General features: G+C 37.5%; 1 protein-coding gene and 1 non-coding gene across 7 annotated transcripts in view; one reads left to right on the top strand and one right to left on the bottom strand.

Moving 5' to 3' along the window:
• The window catches only part of KATNAL1 (katanin catalytic subunit A1 like 1), a 102,681-nt gene that overhangs the window by 19,665 nt on the left and 60,483 nt on the right, over positions 1–22,533 (top strand). For 5 of the 6 annotated variants that reach the window (XM_003826850.6, XM_003826851.4, XM_008952200.5 and 2 more), the window contains exons 2-3: positions 4,176–4,351; positions 7,741–7,901. In XM_003826850.6, the coding sequence (XP_003826898.1) occupies positions 4,190–4,351; positions 7,741–7,901 (323 nt within the window). In that variant the 5' untranslated portion in view covers positions 4,176–4,189. Of the gene's footprint in view, positions 1–552; positions 4,066–4,175; positions 4,352–7,740; positions 7,902–22,533 lie in introns of those variants that run through there. The other variant, XM_034936514.3, reaches the window with a different exon arrangement.
• LOC112436976 (U6 spliceosomal RNA) lies at positions 6,097–6,199 on the bottom strand. The gene has a single exon (XR_003025638.1). It is a non-coding gene; the product is annotated as a U6 spliceosomal RNA (small nuclear RNA).

Here is a 22,533-nt window from a genome sequence, read left to right as displayed (position 1 = left end):
ATATTTTGAATTGCATCGATAAGAATTATGGAATTTTTTGTCTCATTATATAAGTAGTTATATAATATCCTTCATTTTGTTTGTTAGCCGTCAAAGCCTAAAATATTTACTTGTTAGGTCTTTTACAGGAAAAGTTTGGCAACCCCTGATTTGTATCAGGATATTTTTATCTTTTATAGTTTTGTATCTGTATTTGTAAGCTGGATTTATGCTTTTGTTTCACAATGACTTTAAAGGGAAATAATTTATAGAGCATCTTTGTTTCTACTGGATTTATTAATTACATATTATTCATTATAATAAGACCATATTGTTTCATGTTAATGTTCTAAATTTGAAGATGAGACTTTGTGTGGTTGTCCTGTATTCTGTGGATAGATCCACTGGACATTGAAATTTGTTACTGTGTAAAAGTAGTTGTATTAGTCCATTCTCATGCTGCTATGAAGAAATACCTGAGACTGGGTAATTTATAAAGAAAAGAGGTTTAAGTGACTCACAGTTCTGCATGGTTGGGGAGGCCGCAGGAAACTTACAATCATGGCGGAAGGCATCTCTTCACAGGGCTGCAAGAGAGAGAATGAATGCCAGCAGGGGAAATGGCAGATGCTTATAAACCCATCAGATCTCATGAGACTCACACATTATCATGAGAACAGCATGGGGGAACCACCCCCATGATCCAATCACCTCCATGTGCTCCTGCCCTTGACATGTGATTATTACAATTCAAGGTGAGATTTGGGTGGGAACACAGAGCCAAACCATATCATCCTGCCTGTGGCCCTTCCCAAATCTTATGTCCTCACATTGCAAATCATTCCAACCGTCCCCCAAAGTCTTAACCCATTCCAGACTCAAAAGTCCAAATCCAAAGTCTCATCTGAGACAAGGCAAGTTCCTTCCACCTATGAGCCTGCTTCAAAAGCAAGTTAGTTACTTTCTAGATATAAGGGGAGTACAAGCATTGGGTAAATATACCTGTTCCAAATGGGAGAATTGGCTAAAACAAAGGGATATAGGCCATGCAGTTCTGAAATCCAATAGGGCAGTCATTAAACCTTAAACTTCCAAAATTATCTCCTTTGACTCCACGTCTGACATCCAGGTCACACTGATGTCAGAGGTAGGTTCCCATGGCCTTGGGCAGCTCCACCCCTGTGGCTTTGCAGGGTATATCCCCACCTTCTGGCTGCTTTCACAGCTGACCTTGAGTGTCTGTGGCTTTTCCAGATGCATAATGCAAGCTGTCAGTGGATCTACCATTCCGGGATCTGTAGGATGGTGGCCCTCTTCTTACAGCTCCACTAGGCAGTGCCCTAGTGGGGACTCAGTGGGAGTTCCAGCCACACATTTCCCTTCCACACTTCCCTAGCAGAGGTTCTCCATGAGGGTCCTGCCCCTGCAGCAGACTTCTGCCTGGACATCCAGGCATTTCCATATATCCTCTGAAATCTAGGTGGAGGTTCCCAAACCTCAGTTCTCATCCTGTGCACTTGCAGGCCCAGCACCATGTGGAAGCTGCCAAAACTTGGGGCTTGTACCCTCTGAAGCCATGGCCTGAGTTGTACCTTGGCCCCTCTTAGCCATGGCTGGAGTGGCTGGGTGCAGAGCACCAAGTCCCGAGGCTGCACACAGCAGAGGGGCCCTGGACCCAGCCCAGGAAACCCATTTTTCCCTCCTAGGCCTCTGGGCTTGTGATGGGAGGGGTTGCCGACATCTCTGACATGCCCTGGAGGCATTTTCCCCATTGTCTTGGTGATTAGCTTTTGATTCCTTGTTACTTATGCAAATTTCTGCAGCTGGCTTGAATTTCTCCCCAGAAAATGAGTTTTTCTTTTCTATTGCATTGTCAGGCTACACATTTTCTAAACCTCTATTCACTGCTTCCCTTTTAAACATAAATTCCAATTCCAAACCATATCTTTGTGAATGCTTAAAACTGTATGCTTTTAAGAGCAATCCCCCCTTCCAAATCACCTCTTGAACACTTTGCTGCTTAGAAATTTATTCTGCCAGATACCATAAACACCTCTCTCAAGTTCAAAGTTCCACAGATCTCTAGGGCAGGGACAAAATGCTGCCAGTCTCTTTGCCAAAGCACAGCAAGGACAAGTTCTTCTTCATCTGCAACCACCTCAGCTTGAACTTCATTGTCCATATCACTATCATCATTTTGGTCAAAACCATTCAGCAAGTCTCTAGGAAGTTCCAGAGTTTCCCACATTTTTCTGTGTTCTTCTGAGCCCTCCAAACTGTTCCAACCTCTGCCTGTTACCCAGTTCCAAAGTCACTTCCACATTTTCAGGTATCCTTGTAGCAGCACACCACTCCTGGTACTAGTCTACTGTATTAGTCCTTTCTCACACTGCTATGAAGAAAAACTTGAGACTGGGTAATTTATAAAGAAAAGAGGTTTAATTGACTCCCAGTTCTGCATGGCTGGGGAGGCTCAGAAAACTTAGAATCATGGGGGAAGGCACCTCTTCACAGGGCGGCAGGAGAGAGAATGCATGCCAGCAGGGGGAATACCAGACGCTTATAAAACCATCAGATCTCATGAGACTTACTCATTATCACAAGAACAGCATGGAGGAAACTGTCCCCTTGATCCGTTACCACCACCTGGTCCTGCCCTTGACATGTGGTGATTATTACAATTTAAGGTGAGATTTGGGTGGGGACACAGAGCCAAACCGTATTAGTAGTGTACTATTTGTTGCAGTGTGATTCTCAAGTAATACAACTCTGCCTTCATGGAACCTTATAAGAGGAAAATAACATGCCAAACACATAAACATTTATTTTTAAAAATGTGTTGGAGTCCTTTAAAATGCCTAGAACTAGTGATGGTTAATTTTCAGGAAGAATTTTTGAGTCCCTGAAGAACAGATAAGAGATTGAGAGTCAGAGTAGAAGAGTCAGGCTCCCCAAACCAAAGTTTAATTCCCTGAAGAAGGCATAGAGTAGTATTTTGATTTTCTTCTTTATGTGTATTCATTGGTTTACTGTTCCTGGAAATCAGAAGGCAATTTTGACACTTTCTCAGGATATCATTCTCCTGTAACTCTGGACTTGCTATTCTTTTTAGTCTTGGGAGGAAAGTATCTTTGCATAGAAGCCTTGGATGATTCTAGGAGACTTTTGGAAAGCCTGGAAGAAAAGCCAGAATTACTGGACTGGAGAGCTTTGGTGGAAGCCAGAAATCTAGAGGGTATTCTAACTAACATCTTATAGAAAGGAAAATAACAATAGTTATTTGCATGGCCAAAAAGATATAGAGAATGATGGGGTCTTAGAAGATTACAAATTGGGGTTCAGAGAGTGTAATTTATAGATGTTTGCTTAGATTTAAGTTTGAGGCAATTACATGAGTATAAATGGTACATGGACAACTATAGACTGTTCTTTAAAATGTATTCTTTAAGTATAACTTTTTATTCTTGGGGCCAAGAAGTTTTAGTGATAACTAGTTTTTATAGTTTCAACTGACTTCAGTAGAAAATATATTCATATATTTATGTGATATTCATATTTTTTATATTGTCAAGAATAAATTGAATAAAAAAAAATTTCATCTGTTATTGCAGCCTATGGTAATTATAAAGGAATAAGGAAAACTAGTGTCCGGTTTTATGTACCTGTAAGTAAATCAGTAGTTCAGAGCTGTGTAACCTTTCTCCCTATTATTTCCGTGGGTGTTCTTTTGTAATCTCCTTTGTACTTCCAAATTTGAAAACGTTGTTTAGTGTTGTAAGATGCATTCAGATAACCTCAAAGAATGGTAACTATTTTGACTTTCAAAGTAGTTCTAGGCTGGGCGCAGTGGCTCACGCCTGTAATCCCAGCACTTCGGGAGGCTTAGGTGGGTGGATCACCTAAGGACAGGAGTTCAAGACCAGCGTGGCCAACACAGTGAAACCCATCTCTACTAAAAATACAAAAATTAGCCGGGCATGGTGGTGCACCCCTATAGTCGCAGCTACTCAGGAATCACTTGAACCTGGGAGGTGGAGGTTGCAGTGAGTCAAGATCATGCTGCTGCACTCCAATCTGGGCAATAAAGTGAGTCTGTGTCTCAAAAAAAAAAAAAAGTAGTTTTAAACATAAAGAATAATAAATGTTTTAAAGTCAGTGCTGAAAATTTTTAAAAAGTCATTATATTTTATGTTTAGGTCTCTGAAAGAAGATGAATTTGGCTGAGATTTGTGATAATGCAAAGAAAGGAAGAGAATATGCCCTTCTTGGAAATTACGACTCATCAATGGTATATTACCAGGGGGTGATGCAGCAGATTCAGAGACATTGCCAGTCAGTCAGAGATCCAGCTATCAAAGGCAAATGGCAACAGGTAAGATGATATTAAAGTATTAGATGAGTTAGGATGGCAGTACCCTATTATACTTGAGAGATTAGAGTTGGAAAATCTAATTTTGAGTTTGAGATGGAAATAGTTCCTATTTATCTCAATACTGAAATACATTTAAAATATACTCTTGAATAATTTTCTAGTATCTTACCTGGTTAATGTTTTTTGATCATATATTTCGTGAGGTATGTTTTGAAAATATTTAATTCCAATTGAATCTACTTTAACTTTTTTCTCTTTTCATGATCAGTTACCTAATTGTGTGACTGCAAACTTTTGAAATAAAGTATTTCATTCATTCATTCTTTTTTTTTTTTTTTTTTTTTTTTTTGAGACAGAGTCTTGTTCTGTTGCCCAGGCCGGAGCGCAGTGGCGCAGTCTCGGCTCACTGCAACCTCTGCCTCCCAGGTTCAAGCAGTTCTCCTCCTCAGCCTCCTGAGTAGCTGGGACTACAGGCATGTGCCACCACGCCCAGTTAATTTTTGTGTTTTTAGTAGAAACAGGGTTTCACCATGTTGGCCAGGCTGGTCTTGAATTCCTGACCTAGTGATCCACCCACCTCAGCCTCCCAAAGTGCTGGGATTACAAGCGTGAGCCACCGCCACACCTGGCCCATTTTTTCTTTTTTTTTTTTGAGACGGAGTCTTACTCTGTTTCCCAGGCTGGAGTGCAGTGGCGCGATCTCAGCTCACTGTAAGCCTCCACCTCCCGGGTTCACGCCATTCTCCTGCCTCAGCCTCCCAAGTAGCTGGGACTACATGCGCCCGCCACCACGCCTGGCTAATTTTTTCTATTTTTTAGTAGAGATGGGGTTTCACCATGTTAGCCAGGATGGTCTCGATCTCCTGACCTCGTGATCCGCCTGCCTCGGCCTCCCAAAGTGCTGGGATTACAAGCATGAGCCACCACGCCAGGCCTCTTTCTTTCTTTCTTTTTTTTTTTTTTTTTTTTTAAAGAGACAGGGTTTTGCTCTGTCACCCAGGCTAGAGTGCAGTGGTGCCATCACAGCTCACTGCAGCCTCAAACGCCTGGGCTCAAGCGATCTTCCCACCTCAGCTTCCCAAGTAGGTAGGGGGACAGGTTCACACCACCATGTCCAGCAAATTTTTAAATTTTTTGTAAGGACTGAGTCTTGCTATGTTGCCCAGGGTGGTCTCAAACCCCTGGCTTCCAGTGATCCTCCTGCCTTGGCCTCTCAAAGCACTGGTATTACATGTGTGAGCCACTGTGCTGGACCTGAAATAAAGTATTCATACTTGCCCTTTTCCCTTTCCATATTTACATGTTGTTTTGACCCATTTTGCAAAACTCTTTTGAAAGACTCCTTAAAGATACAAATGAGTCAGTAATCTAATAAAAAACATTACTATATTTGCTGTCTTTTGACTATATAATTTGATTATTTAATAAGAGTTAATAAAAACTTGAATTTTAATTTACCTACTTACCATTTTTTAAATTTAATGTTTTAATTGATCAGTACCTTTTAGCATAGTTCTTGCTTTGCTGTTCTAATTCCAAATTAATTGTAACTTTTAAAAAAGAATTTTTTTTTTTTTTTTACAAATAATACTTATAAGCAATATATCTTTAAGGAAATAAAAGCATCTTCAATGATGTTTAAACAAAATTGGCTTTTGTTTTATAAGGACTTATTATTTAAGCTCGTGTTTTTCACCTGTTATACTAAAACAACGTAACATCCTTTTTAGAAAACATTAAGTAAAAAAAATACAGAACACTCCAGGAGTTTGTGTGCATCTCGTGCAGGGAACATGCTGGTCTTCTCTGTGTTATTCCAATTTTAGTGTATGTGCTGCCAATGCAGACACTCCCCACTTAGTGTTAAAATTTAAAATCTTCTAAAAATTAAAAGTACAAAGTCAAGTGTTTCTTTGAAGTTTCCATTTTATGTACTAATGCCTTTCAAGTGTTTCTTCTAATTTTTCCATTAGTCAGAAATTGATGTTTTCCTAAGTTTTGAGGGTAAATTTGACTTATTTCCCAACTTAAATGTTACCAAGTTATATTGATTGAGAACAATATACTCGCTCCAACTCAGGCTCAAATTTTGAGTTGTTTTCTTCTATCCTTCCTATTAGCCACAGGCAGGGTATTTTATTAATCTATTATGGAAATATTTTTTATATATTCTGAATTGTGTGTGTTAAATAGTGACCATTTCTACTCAGACATTTCTACTATGTTTGTTTCCACTGGGTTCTGAAATTACATTTCTTCCACTATAGCATATTCTGTAATTGCATGTATTAGCTGTTGAATTTTACCTAGCTTTTTCTTTGGATCTGTAACTCCTTCATATGTTCCTTTTAATATATTATTCAATATAAAGATGAGGGAAAATTTCTTATACTCTGCTTTACAGTGTGACGTGCTTTCTGGTTAAAAAAAAAGAATTGTTAAAATGAATTTATAATTGTAATTTTCTTTTCTTTTTTTTTTTTTTTTTTGACATGGATTCTTGCTCTGTTGCCCAGGCTGGAGTGCAGGAGCGTGATTGTAGCCTTGAACTCCTGGGCTCAAGTGATCCTTCTGCCTCAGCCTCCTGAGTAGCTAGGACTATAGACTCGCACTAGGACTACAGACTCATGCTGTCATGCCTGGACTAATTTTTTTGTTTCCCCAGGCTGGTCTTGAATGTAATTTTTAATCTTTATCTGTTTGCTTTGGAAAATTAGTTTGGGCTCAAAGTTTGAAAACACAAGAATTTCCTCATAGTATGTGTTCAGTTAAATTTTTTAAATACAGGAAAAATGTTGTCTTTGAAATCAAAATAAACTTTACTCAGAACTCAAAATAATTTAAATAAGGCAAAAATAATTCAGATTTCAGGTGAAGGAGAATTTAAATAAAAACTGGAAGTTTGTAATTCATAGTATAATACTGCTTCTAGCTTTCAGACACTCATGACAGGCGTTTTATATTTAGTGATATTGGGAATAGGAAATGCTGTTGAAAATTTTGGCTTAACAATTTTTGGGAATCTATTTATAAATATATTAAAAGTATTTAGCACAATATTTTACATTTCTTGGAATGTTTAACTTGTTACCTACTTAGTTGCTTGTTTTAAATTGTATTAATGATCATCATGTTCTTTGGTAGAAATGGAATTCCGTTATGAAAGATATATAACTACTTATTAAAAGGTATAGAATTATGATTTTTTCAAACTAATTTCTACCCTTTTCTCAGTATTACTTGAAATAGTTCTTTGTATTTATGAATGTTTTAATGATTCATTTTTCACACTTTGACATTAAGAAAACGTGCACTCTATAGTAATTTATTATTTACAATTTATGAAGTATTTAAACAGCTTCTAGCATAAAGCCTGTTTTTTTTTTAAGGTTCGGCAGGAATTATTGGAGGAATATGAACAAGTTAAAAGTATTGTCAGCACTTTAGAAAGTTTTAAAATTGACAAGCCTCCAGATTTCCCTGTGTGCTGTCAAGATGAACCATTTAGAGATCCTGCTGTTTGGCCACCCCCTGTTCCTGCAGAACACAGGTAAATAGGACTTTATATTCTCTTTAGGTGCTTCTGGTTAATTGATGTTCACAGTGAAGCATGTTTTGAACAAAGTATGAAAAATTATTTTTGGGGACATGTAATTTCAGTATCTGTTTTTAATATTCACATTTATATGTTTACAGTTTTGTATTTGATAAAGTACAGAAGTAAATGACTTGTTACATATCTTGCTTTTAGAATGCTTTATTACGCTAATAACAATAGATGCCTATTGCTAGTCCTAAAATTTATCAGTTAAGAGAGGTCTTTTGGGTTTCGTAATGGCAGCATCAAAACTTGGATAGTTTTGCGTTTTTGCTTGAGGAGACTCTAACAACTTCAAATGAAGTAGTGGAGAAATTGAATTTTCCTGGTTGGGCCTACAGTCAATTTCCAGAGTTTTAGTGTAGAAGGAACCTTACCGATAATGTTTAAGAGGCTTATTACTTAAAGGTTACATTCCTCAGTGTGGCATCTCCCACCAGTTTTCTCTAATACCCAGCCTGTGCATCATTTACGTTAAACCTCTCTCTTTTTGCCTTTTTTTTGTCATCTTGTCTGTGCAGTCTCTTCTTTCTTCAAGGAATACCCATAATCCCCATCTCTAAACAACTCATATTCATTCAAGTCTCAACTCAACTGACTATCCCCTCTGCAGCCTCTTTTGATTTGTCCAGACACAGCAGTTTGTTCATAGTGGTTATCATGTTGCATTTATTTGTTGCTTCAAAAGATTTGCAAGGACAAGGACCATGGTTTTATTTACTTAAAAATTAAATAATAAACTTTCATTGCTAACGCAGGGTTTGGCATATAGTAGGCATTCAACCAACATTGAATGAGTTAACACCATTAGTTTCACAAGGAAACTGAAACCTGAGAGGCCCTAATCATGCTAGATCAGGATGTGAGTTTAGGTCTTTCTGGCTTTCTGTCTGCTTTATTATGGCCAGAGTATTGCACCGTAGAAAATACGTTTTCCTTTGGCCAGTAACTGTAATCATCTGTTGAAATTTTCTAAATCATTTTAAGAACTATGAAAAGCAGTTAATTTATTCCTTTGGATTTTTTCCACTGAATTACAGATAATTTTGTGATTTTCATTGTGAAAACAGTAGATGAGGATTCTTTTTTAAGGTCTACAACAATGTATTTTTCCTCTGATGTAACCACCTTCAGGTGTTTTATACTAGGGTAACCCATATCCCTCAAAAGGCGGTGTTTTAAGAGTCATACAGTGTTACCATGGAAGTTCCAAAATAAATACTGAAAGAAAGAATGACATTTTAGCCTACTATAACTTGAAATTTTCCTGTATGTATGTATAATGAAATACCTTGTTTTTTACTGAAAGTCATTAATTCTGAAATATACTTGTAGTTTAAACCTAAGAGCTGATAATAACTTCAAATATAGGACTATCTGCTCTGAATTGCTAGAGCACCATGATTCATTTCAAACAGCAGTGTCCGCAGATAATAACTAACATTGATGGCTCAAACTGAATAAAAAGTTGTGGATGACATTTTCCCATTGATGACTACTAATCTCAAAACGTATCACTACAGTGACACTAGTCCAGTTATTTTCTTTTCTTTGTCCTTTCTTAACTGTTCATAACATAGATCTGACTTATTTTTGTACTTGTTTTTAAATCCCTTTTCTAAATGAAAGTGAAAGATGAATGGACCAGAATGTATTTCTCTGGTTCTCCTTTCTTTGTACTAAATTTTTAAAAAAGTTTTCTTTGTGCATAGCCATTGTATGTGTGGTTTTTTTTTCCTCTTTGGATCAGAAACCCTGAATAAAAGCAAATCTCAGATTGTATATTGTCTGGAAAAAAAAAGATTTTCATTCCCATGTATACCATCAACAACAATAAGAAAACAACAACTCCACAAGGTTCTACTAGAGAAGGAAATATAATACATTGAGTAATAGCATGGGATTAATAGTTTAAAACTTTATGAATAAAGTTTCTATGTAAGCAAAAACAGTGGGTCCTTCATCAATTAACAGTATAAGGCAAATGTTAATGAATTAAATCTTATGCTGGTTTGTGGCACAGAATGTATGCAAGGGCTGATAAAATAAATATTCAGATTGCAAATTTAGACTTAAAGGTTATGGAAGGTTAGAGTTGTATAATAATATTTTTCTTGTTTTATAAACTTCGTTTCTTCTCCAGGTCACATAAAACAAATATAATAAGATTTTCACTTGGCGATAGTGAATGGTAGATAACAGTCATTGGATATTCTTGGTTTAATGGAAAGACGTTTGACTTGAGTTGATGAGATTGTGAATTCTGCTTCTGAAACCTACTTGCTTTGTGACCTTGAGCAAGCTATTTAACCTCTCTAAACATTAGTCTCACTATCTGTAAAATGGGGATCTCTACTTCATGGAATTGAATAAAAAAAAATTAAGACAGCAACTGGCATGTAATAAGTAATTAAAATTAATGGTCACCTCTGAAATAAAGGACTACAGCATTCTTTCAGAGAAATAGCAAGAATAACAATTAAAAATGATAGCCTCATTCATAAAACAAGTCATTTTATTTTCTCCCTGCAGATTCTTCATAATTCCTTAGTTTCCTGAAACATTTCAATAACTCTACAGAGAGGATATGGCTTTTTAAATGTCCAAGTCTTAAGCAGTTGGTGATTATTTTCAGGGAAAGGATGATAGCTAATAATTATTAGTCACTTCCTGTATGTGTTATATGCATTATTTTATTTAAAACTCAAGTGATCCCATGAAGTTTAGGTACTGTTATTGTATATGCATATTATCATCACTAATTTATTATTATGAACCCCATTTACACTAGAGGAAACTGAAGCTTATAGTTTGTAATTTTTCCAAAGTCATCTGAACAAGAAAGTAGCAGAGCCAGGATTTGAACCCAAGTCTCTTCATCTTCAGGAGTCTTATTTGTATGCACTCTGCTATATTACTTTTGCATATATACTCAGTGGGTATGTTATGGGTATATTTTGATACACGTCTGTATATCCTGGTATTATCTACTTGTTAACATTCTTACTAGTGGTGGAAGAATAAAGAAACTGAAAATGCTTAATGAAATTTTGATATTTTAAAGGTAACTAAAAAGAACTTTCTAAGCAAGCACCACACTGAAATTACAATTTAAGTCAATAGGAAAATATAATATTTACTTCATCTTGTTTTGTTTTTTCTTTTTTTTTTTTTTTTGCCATCTCTCACCTTGTAATTTACCCTGTTTTATACAAAGCATTTCAGAGATGCTTCTGATGTGATTGGCATTAGCCACTAATTTGGTAGCCCTGTTTATGGTTCTGTTCTTTTCACTTCATTGACTTTTAACACACACTTCTCCATTCCTATTGCTGACTACCAAGGTAATCTGTGTACTGTGGTTTTCCATCGGTGTTTTTGCCACATTGTTTGAAGTTCTACTTCTGTGTCATGCATCTGCTGAGTTTAATCATAATTAAGGTTTAAATCAGCAGCAGTTGCTTGGATAAATCAAAATAATATTTTAAAATTTTGATTGATTGCCTTAAATGTGAGGAAACTGAGCTACAAAAGTAGGATCGTGGTGGTAGGTAGTGGAAATTTTAGAATTAAACTCCAAAGAGATGAAGTCTCTAGCTCGTTCTTGGTGTCCTAAAATATTTCTTGTATTAACGAAATGATTTTATAATAGTTTACATGTAGGCTTATTAACTGCATTTTCTTTAATGAGTTGGTTTCTTCCAGTAATACCTGAAGCCATGAAAGTAGTTTTTTCTGTATTGCAGCAGTATTCAACATGGTATATATTCAATAAGCTATTCTTTATTTAGCTTAAAAAATAAATATGGTAGGTCCTTTTTTCCCCCAACTTTATTGAGGTATAATTGACAATTAAAAATTGTATATATTTAAGGTATACAGGTTGATTATTTGAGAGATATATATATATTTTGAAATATTTATCACAATAAGCTAATTAGCATATCAGTTACCTCACATTTCTTTTGTTTTTCATTTTGTCGTGAGAACACTTAAGATCTACCCTCTTAGCAGATTCAGGTATGCAGTATTGTTAACTATAGTCACCTTGCTGTACATTAGATATCTAGAACTTATCTTGCATGACTGAAACTTTGTACCCTTCGACCAATATCACACCATTTGCTTCTCCCCTAGCCCCTGGTAATAACCACTCTACTCTCTTTCTATGAGTTTGACTCTTTTTATATTCCACATATAAGTGAGTAATATGGTTTTGATGTTTGTCCCATTAATCCTATGTTGAAATGTGACCTCCATTGTTGGAGATGGGGCCTGGTGGGAGATACAGGATCATGGGGACAGATTCATGAATGGCTTAGTACCATTTCCGTGGTAATGAATGAGTTCTTGCTCAGTTCACATGAGATCTGATTGTTTACAAGAGTGCAGCACTGCCCTCCGCAACCTCTCTTGCTCACTCTCTTTTGCCATGTGATATGCTGGCTTCCCCCTTTGCCTTCTGCCATGGTTGTAAGCTTCCTGAGGTCTCACCATAAGCCAAGCGGATGTTGGTGTTGTGCTTGTACAGCCTGCAGAGCTATAAGTCAAGTAAACCTCTATTTATAAATTACCCATCCTCAGGTATTTCTGTATAGCAGTGCAAAACAAAAACAAAAACAAAAAAAAACAAACAGACTAACACAGTCAGATCATGTAGTATGTGTCTTTCTGCATCTGGCCTGTTTCACCTGCCACAAGGAAATGGTAGGATTTCCTTCTCTTTTAAGGTTGAATAATATTCCTTTGTGTGTGTGTGTGTGTGTGTGCGCGTGCGTGTGCGTGTGTATGTGTGTGTACACACACCCCGCCCCCAACATATATGCACACATTTTCTTTATCCATTCATCTGTCAATGTATGTTTAGTTTGTTTCCATATTTGGCTATTACCAGTAATGCTGAAATGAACATGAGAGTGCAGAGATCTGACACACTGATTTCATTTTCTTTGGCTGTATGCTCAGAAGTGGGATTGCTGGATCATAAGGTAGTTCTATTTAATTTTTTGAGGACTCTCCATACTGTTCTTTATAATGGAATGTAGTACCAATTTATTCCAAGTGGTAGGTCTTTCAAAGTTACATCTTTTGGGAGAGGTAGCAGTAAGAATAGGACACACAAGCCTGAAATTATTTTATTTCTTCTGTATAGGTGCGCTAAAACTCTAATAGGCCTTCTCAAGAACCAAGGGCAATGGTATACTGTGTTTCTGTATACATATAGATAGGAAGATTGATTTTTTTTTTTAAGATCAAATTAGTGCTATTCTGTAGAATTTCAGAAAAGAGGAAATTTTTATTGACTTGGTATTAAAGTTGTTGTCTTACGTTTCTTTGGGTACTCAGAGAGATTAACTGGCAGTATTTTACATCCCAATTTGCAGTGAAAAGATCAATTAAGGTCAAAGTCAAGTACTGATAGAGAATAAACTATCATTCATGCATACAGGTATTTCACCCAGGCTCTGGCTCAGTTATTTTCCTGGGATTAGAAGGTTGGGGAGCAAGTTTTTCTATCAGTTCCACTACTAATTTAGTGATCCTGCAAGTTCCTTTCTGTATACCTCATTTTCTTTTATGTAAAATGTATATTGAAGTGAGATTGCTTTGTAGGATGCTGGCCTCTGGATGCCTAGTACTGTGCCTGGTGCTGTCCCACATACGGTGGGATGCAGAAATAGACATGTTCCCTGCTCTCTTAGGCTTACGATTTTGTAGATGGGTGTGAGAGCCATTACTGAGTTAGAATGGACTGGATTTGTTGATTAATGAGATACACAGAATGAGAGAAAAATTGGAGCAGATAATATCTAGATCAAGCTGTTGAATAGGAGTTAGAAATGAGAACCAGACTTTGAGAGAGATTAGGATTCGTGTAGTTATTTCAGAATCATCAGAAACTAATGACAAAGAAATTTTAAGTTCATTCTTTATCTGATGGAATAGGTTATTTGCCTAATACTATTGGCAGATTGAGATTATACTCATTTTCTTAAAATTCTGGAGTCATATTATCTTCTAAAATTCTGTTTCTGAAGTATGGGATGGACCCTATTTTTAGACTGAGTAGAATGTAAGTAGCAGGGCTGATTAAGCACACTAATAACTGACATTTAGTGAGTTCTTAACTGTGAACCAGGTATTGTGCTTTTACATGGTTTCTTTTTAAATCTTCATAGCCATCCTTAAAATAGGTACTATTGTTACCATCCCTATTTTTTAGAAGAAGACACTGAGGCTTAAAGATTCTAAGTTGCTTTATCAAATGAGTGTAGTTCAGATAGGATAAGGATTGAGAATTGGCATGGATTTAGCAGCAGGAGATCACTGGTGGCCTTGATGCACAGTTTTGGTGAAATGGTAGAGAATGATGGAATGGGTTCAGAGAATGCAGAGAGAGGAGCAGATGATGATAAGTATGCACAGTTCCCTCAATGAGTCTGGCTGAAAAAGGGAGCCAGGAAAGTGAATGCTAGCTGGGGAAGACAAGTAGTTGAGGTTTGTTGTTTTAGAGAGAAAGGAATAACAGGATGTTTGTGTGCTGATGGGAATGCTGCAGTAGAAAGAGGAAAGTTGATGATGCATGGGCTAGATGGACAGCTACTGGAGCAATGCCCTTGAGGTGACAGGAGGAGATGGGATCTAATGCACATATAGAGGGAGTGCATGAGCAGCTGGCTCAGAGTCACAGTAGGGAGGCAGGGGTATATAAGGGTGTGGTTGTAGAGAGGTGGGCAGATATAGAGGTGAGAGCTTATGCAATCATTTCAGCAAGGAGAAAAATGTAAGCAAGACTATCTGAGATTGAGAACAGAGGGTGTTTTTCAGGGTCTAAATTCTGATCTAATGTGTTCCAAGGGTGGGAGGACATTCCATTTGGTTATTTTATTTTATTGTTCCTTTTATGTAAGTTTTCTCTGGCGAGCATTTATATTATTTTATAGAACTCAGTGGTCACTCTTAAGTTTCCATTCTCCAGTTCTAGGTATGTAATACAATAAGTGCCTAAAAACTTGGCATTTCTGTCTTTTTTTTAATGTTACAGAAAAGGCAACTGAAAGACAGAAATTATAATTCATTAAAGATTAAGTAGTGGGAACAAGATAGTGGTAAGTCAGAATGAAGCCATAACACATTACTTTTACATTTTTGTTGAAAAGATCTTTGCCTTGCTGCATGTTAGTGATTGTCATCTCCCCTCTTCCTTGCAAACTGCTGTTTAAGGTGTAGTATACATTTGTTGCCCTTCACTGCCCCGTTTTTCTTTTTCTTTTTTTTGAGACCAAGTCTTGCTGTGTCGCCCAGGCTGGAGTGCAGTGGCGCAATCTCAGCTCACTGCAACCTCCACCTCCTGGGTTCAAGCAATTCTCCTGCCTCAGCCTCCTGAGTAGCTGGGATTACAGGCGTGAGCCACCACACCCAGCTAATTTTTGTATTTTTAGTAGAGACAGGGTTTCACCATGTCAGTCAGGCTGATCTCGAACTCCTGACCTCATGATCTGCCCACCTCGGCCTCCCAAAGTGCTGGGATTATAGGCATGAGCCACCGCTCCCAGCCCCTTTTTTCTTAATTACAAGAAATCCTGCTGCTCTTCAGTCATTGCAGTATTAGGACTGAATTCTTGAAAATACCAAATAACTTCCTCACTTAAAAATGAAAATGCCTCTTCTCTGGACTTACATTGTTTAACCTTCATAATACTTGATAATGTTGACCATCTTCTTTGGAACTCTCTTTTTCCCTCCTAAGGCTTCTGTGACATTACACAACTCTGTTTTTTTTTTTTTTTCTCTTTTCTTTTATTCTGACTGCAGCTTCTTTTATCTCTTCCACTTGTTGTCCCTAGTCCTTAGCTTTGTGAGCCCTATGGAGCCAAAGAGCAGTAGAAAGAAGGTCCTTACCCTCCAGGAGCTCATGTTTTCTTTGCACAGAACTTGACAACCCACCAGGCTACAAGGGTTCTGATATAGTTTGGATCTGTGTCCCTGCCCACATCTCATGTTGAATTGTAATCTCTAATGTTGGTGGAGGGGCCTGGTGGAAGGTGATTAGATCATGGGGGTGGATTTCCCCCTTTGGTGCTGTTCTCATGATAGAGTTCTCAAGAGATCTGGTTGTTAAAAAGTGTGTAGCACCTCCCTGACCTCCCCCCCGCCCCCCTCCACCTCTTGCTGCTCTGGCCATGTGATGTGTCTTCTCCCCCTTCACCTTCTGCCATGATTGTAAGTTTCCTGAGGCCTCTCCAGAAGCTGAGCAGATGCCAGTTTCCTGTACAGCCTGCTGAACTGTGAACCAATTACACTTCTTTTCTTTGTAAATTACCCAGTCTCAGGTATTTCTTTATAGCAGTGCAAGAACAGGTTCTTGTCCTAGCCCTACCACATGGCTTCTCTGAGGACAAATCATTCAACCTGTCCCTCATTTTCCTCCTCTGTAAGTTGGGGGTCAGTATGAAAATTACTTCATAGGGTTATTACGAGAATTAAATGATTTAACCCGTGTAAAGTGTGAAGAACATCTGGACACATAGGAAGAGCTCAAGATGTGTTTGCCATTTTCGTTGCCTGTCCCTTACTTCCACCCCACTTGATGTTCACATGGCAAATGCCCTCACCTCATTTGTTCAAATGTCACTCACGTAGAGAGCCCTACCCTGACCACCATATTTAAAATATTTACCCCTTCACTGTCACCACTCTTGTTCCCTTAGTCAGCTTTATTTTTCTTTATAGTACTCATTGTCACCTGATATTATTATATTATATATTATACTATATTGTGTGTGTGTTACCGTTCCTGCTAGATTGTAAGCTTTGTAAGCTCAGGGCCTTTTATTTGTTTGCTGCTTTACCCCCAGCACCAAGAATATTGCCTGCCACAGTGTGAGTATTCAATAAGTATTTGCTGAAAGAATGAGTAAGTAAAATGCTTATTTAGGTTTATTCATGTGTTTGCCGATGGTTTTGTTTACCATTTCTTGCATTTCACTATTTCTAGATTCAGTTTCATCTTTGCTGAAGAATATTTAGTAGTTTTTACAGCCAAGGTCTCTATTAGTGGTAAACTAACAGTTCTTTTCTCAAAATATCTGTATTTTCCTGTCACTTACATGATATTTTAGTATAAAATACTAGTTTGGTAGTTAGTCTCTATGCTTTGAAGATGACATTAGTAATAGTATTTTGTCTTCTGCCTTGTGTTATCAGTCTGTTTGTTGTTTGTTTATAGGTACCTTTTTTTCTCATTGGTTTTAAGGTTTTTTCTGTCTTTGTGTTAAACAGTGTCACTGAATTATTTAAATGTAGATTTATTTTTATTTATACTACTTAAGACTTGTGCATCTTTTGCTCGAAAATTTTTAAATGCTTCTATTCATATTAAGCATATTTATTTTGTAGTCTATAGCTGGCAGTTTTCTTATCAAAGTTATTGAGAGTCATCTTGCTTTTTGTTATTTCTGGTGAGCCTTGTTTGTGGTAAAGTTGAGAATGTTTCTTCAGTAAGGGTTTAACAAGTCATTTCAATATGTGGCTTGTTTGGAAGAAGGTGTCACTCCTAAGACGTCTGTGTTTGCTTCAGCCAGGTGCCTTAGGGATGTTACCTGCGTAGGCTCACTTTTAGGCCCACTTTCTCTGCTTAAGGTAGTGTAAAATTGAGTCATAAATCACATGAGGATGGGCCCTTTGCTGCTATATCTAGGGGGCACTTTCGCTTCACTCCACAAATGTAGAACATAGACCCAAGTAGAAAAATGTACTTTTATTTCTTCTGTCTTTGAAATTCTACCCTTTTACCAAGGTGGTTGTCCTTTGAGGGTCCTGGCTTTATGTGGTAGTCTCAATTCAACTTCCTTGACTTGTGTGGGGCTACGACCCTGTCTCAGATCTCACTTGTGTCAATAAATCTCAAGCCCTCGGATGTCTGAGGCCCAAAACAGTAAGGACTGCCATGTCTTCAGCTCATGTGCTTCTATTTCTCTCTCTCTCTTTCTTGGCTGTTAGGTATTTCACTTACCTTATGGTAAGATCAGCTATGTATGTAAAAGGATATTGGTTACATTTTACTTAGAATTCCTGCATGTTTTATTGTGGGAAGGTTTTCAGCTTATTTATTTTTGTTGTCACTGCATATTATTTTTGTAGTTCTATTATCAGTTCTTGAGGGGCTTATCTTACAATTTGTTTTCTTTGTGTGACTTGTTTATATTTGAGTTGAGGACTCTTCTTCAGCAAGGCTTTAGTTGTAGGGTTTATGTGAACAGAAAGAGATGTCTAGTATAATTGTAAAATATGTATGCACATTAAGCTAAATTATAGGCTTGGTGAATGCTGGCAGTATGTCACATGCTTTTAGTATCCACTTGGTTTTATAATCAGTAGAATAATCTCAGGAGTTGACGATAAACTGGACAAAGACCTGTGAGAATTTATCTAAAGTTCAACTGACACTATTTTATTATCTGTAGAGTAGAAGTTGTATAGTCCTGATAATATGAAAAAATATCATCGTTTGTCAAGTTTTAAAGTCTTTAGAGTTAGGCAAAAAATAAATTAAGTATCGTAGGTTTTTCAAGTTCAGAGATTTTTAGAATTTAATGGTAAAGGCAACGACCTATCTGTGGAGCCAAAGAAAAGCAAGATACAGGCAGTGATTAACTTGCCTGGGAATGATGGAATTCCATCATTAGTGAAAGGTTTAGTAGTTTTCACACCCCTTGCCCCACTCTTGAAATGACTGAATGAATGGCTTAGCAACTCTAAATAAGATTTAGTATGGCTCATCAGAAACACTGACAAGAATCCACTCAATATCCCAGCTTAAATAACTGTTGTGGGTAGCATCAAAATGCTAGGAATCCAACCCCCAACATATTAAATGGGATTGTATAATTTTTGGTGTGAGAAGTATGTCTGTAGCTCCAGATCTTAAACCATCTGAAATTTCTGGTTTACTATTATGTTGGTTAAGTTGGATGATAAGTGTTTTCTGTAGTAGTTAAGCAGATCTTTTAACTCCAGGGAGATTTAAAATTAAGGCTAGGCATGTCTAAGAGGATAAAAACTGGTAATATTTTTCTGTTAAAGGATATGTGTATATTTGCATATTTATTTTTTATGTATTTGGAATATTTAAGAAAATGGGCTAATGAGGGTGACATGCATGCAATTCCACTTTAAATGTATTATGGAATGATTTAGACTTGTGATTTTTTTTGTACATGAAAATGCATGTTAAGTACTTTATTGGAACTCTTAGGAGAAATTTAATATTATCTTATTTGTAAACTTTATTATGTTCATAAAAGTAATTATATGTAAATTATGCTTTACTAAGTAAGGCAAGGACTAAGAAGAAAACATATTAAATTTATAAATGTTGGTTACAAAATTGTGGTGGCATTTTATTAACCAGGTTTGTAAATGGGATCAAGCATTATTTTAACATCTCTTAAAAGCAGGCCAGGTGCAGTGGCTCACCCCTGTGATCCCAGCACTTTGGGAGGCCGAGGTGGGCGGATCACTTGAGGACAGGAGTTCAAGACCAGCTTGGCCCACATGGTGAAACCCTGTCTCCACAAAAATACAGAAATTAGCTGGGCATAGTGGCACATTCCTGTAATCCCAGCTGAGGCAGAAGAATCACTTGAACCTGGGAGGTAGAGGTTGCAGTGAGCTGAGAGTGTGCCACTGCACTCCAGCCTGGGTGGCAGAGCGAGTGAGACTTTTTTTTTTTTTTTTTTTTTTGAGATGGAGTTTCGTTCATCTTGCCCAGGCTGGAGTGCAGTGACATGATCTCGGCTCATGGCAACCTCTACCTCCTGGGTTCAAGCGATTCTCCTGCCCCAGCCTCTCAAGTAGCTGGGATTATAGGCGCCCGCCTCCATGCCTGGCTAATTTTTTGTATTTTTAGTAGAGACGGAGTTTCGCCATGTTGGGCAGGCTGGTCTTGAACTCCTGACCTCAGGTGATCTGCCTGCCTCAGCCTCCCAAAGTGCTGGGATTACAGGTGTGAGCCACCACGCCTGGCCAAGAGACTGATTTAAAAAAAAAAAAAAATCTCTTAAAAGGGACTTCTTAAATCTGCTAGGCTCATATGTAGAAAAAAAAACTAGCTGAATCTGAAAGCTTTAAGGAAAAACTTCTTTTTTGCATAGTTAAATTTAATAAGTTGAATATTTTAAAAATCAAAGTAAGCCTCTGAAGAGTATTCTCTGCACGAAAAGCACCCTTGAGGATACAAAACAACTCATATCAACTCGTATCATAACGTTGTCTGTGGCGCTCAATATATTTCTGAATGAGATTGATTTGCTTAGATAATGAGGGAATGCTTTTTTTTTTATTTTTTAATTTTTAATTTTTTAAATTTATTATTATTATACTTTAAGTTTTAGGGTACATGTGCACAATGTGCAGGTTAGTTACATATGTATACATGTGCCATGCTGGTGTGCTGCACCCACTAACTCGTCATCTAGCATTAGGTATATCTCCCAATGCTATCCCTCCCCCCTCCCCCCACCCCACAACAGTCCCCAGAGTGTGATGTTCCCCTTCCTGTGTCCATGTGTTCTCATTGTTCAGTTCCCACCTATGAGTGAGAATATGCGGTGTTTGGTTTTTTGTTCTTGCGATAGTTTACTGAGAATGATGATTTCCAGTTTCATCCATGTCCCTACAAAGGACGTGAACTCATCCTTTTTTATGGCTGCATTGTATTCCATGGTGTATATGTGCCACATTTTCTTAATCCAGTCTATCATTGTTGGATATTTGGGTTGGTTCCAAGTCTTTGCTATTGTGAATAATGCCACAATAAACATACATGTGCATGTGTCTTTATAGCAGCATGATTTATAGTCCTTTGGGTATATACCCAGTAATGGGATGGCTGGGTCAAATGGTATTTCTAGTTCTAGATCCCTGAGGAATCGCCACACTGTCTTCCACAATGGTTGAACTAGTTTACAGTCCCACCAACAGTGTAAAAGTGTTCCTATTTCTCCACATCCTCTCCAGCACCTGTTGTTTCCTGACTTTTTAATGATTGCCATTCTAACTGGTGTGAGATGGTATCTCATTGTGGTTTTGATTTGCATTTCTCTGATGGCCAGTGATGATGAGCATTTTTTCATGTGTTTTTTGGCTGCATAAATGTCTTCTTTTGAGAAGTGTCTGTTCATGTCCTTTGTCCACTTTTTGATGGGGTTGTTTGTTTTTTTCTTGTAAATTTGTTTGAGTTCATTGTAGATTCTGGATATTAGCCCTTTGTCAGATGAATAGGTTGTGAAAATTTTCTCCCATTTTGTAGGTTGCCTGTTCACTCTGATATTAGTTTCTTTTGCTGTGCAGAAGCTCTTTAGTTTAATTAGATCCCATTTGTGAATTTTGGCTTTTGTTGCCATTGCTTTTGGTGTTTTAGTCATGAAGTCCTTGCCCATGCCTATGTCCTGAATGGTAATGCCTAGGTTTTCTTCTAGGGTTTTTATGGTTTTAGGTCTAACATTTAAGTCTTTAATCCATCTTGAATTAATTTTTGTATAAGGTGTAAGGAAGGGATCCAGTTTCAGCTTTCTACATATGGCTAGCCAGTTTTCCCAGCACCATTTATTAAATAGGGAATCCTTTCCCCATTGCTTGTTTTTCTGAGGTTTGTCAAAGATCAGATAGTTGTAGATATGCGGCGTTATTTCTGAGGGCTCTGTTCTGTTCCATTGATCTATATCTCTGTTTTGGTACCAGTACCATGCTGTTTTGGTTACTGTAGCCTTGTAGTATAGTTTGAAGTCAGGTAGTGTGATGCCTCCAGCTTTGTTCTTTTGGCTTAGGATTGCCTTGGCGATGCGGGCTCTTTTTCGGTTCCATATGAACTTTAAAGTAGTTTTTTCCAATTCTGTGAAGAAAGTCATTGGTAGCTTGATGGGGATGGCATTGAATCTGTAAATTACCTTGGGCAGTATGGCCATTTTCACGATATTGATGCTTCCTATTCATGAGCATGGAATGTTCTTCCATTTGTTTGTATCCTCTTTTATTTCCTTGAGCAGTGGTTTGTAGTTCTCCTTGAAGAGGTCCTTCACATCCCTTGTAAGTTGGATTCCTAGGTATTTTATTCTCTTTGAAGCAATTGTGAATGGGAGTTCACTCATGATTTGGCTCTCTGTTTGTCTGTTGTTGGTGTATAAGAATGCTTGTGATTTTTTGTACATTGATTTTGTATCCTGAGACTTTGCTGAAGTTGCTTATCAGCTTAAGGAGATTTTGGGCTGAGACGATGGGGTTTTCTAGATATACAATCATGTCATCTGCAAACAGGGACAATTTGACTTCCTCTTTTCCTAATTGAATACCCTTTATTTCCTTCTGCCTAATTGCCCTGGCCAGAACTTCCAACACTATGTTGAATAGGAGTGGTGAGAGAGGGCATCCCTGTCTTGTGCCAGTTTTCAAAGGGAATGCTTCCAGTTTTTGCCCATTCAGTATGATATTGGCTATGAGTTTGTCATAGATAGCTCTTATTATTTTGAGATGCGTCCCATCAATACCTAATTTATTGAGAGTTTTTAGCATGAAGGGTTGTTGA

Source organism: Pan paniscus, chromosome 14, assembly GCF_029289425.2.
Source record: "Pan paniscus chromosome 14, NHGRI_mPanPan1-v2.0_pri, whole genome shotgun sequence".
NCBI lineage: Eukaryota > Metazoa > Chordata > Mammalia > Primates > Hominidae > Pan > Pan paniscus.
This window is presented reverse-complemented; position numbering and strand designations above follow the sequence as displayed.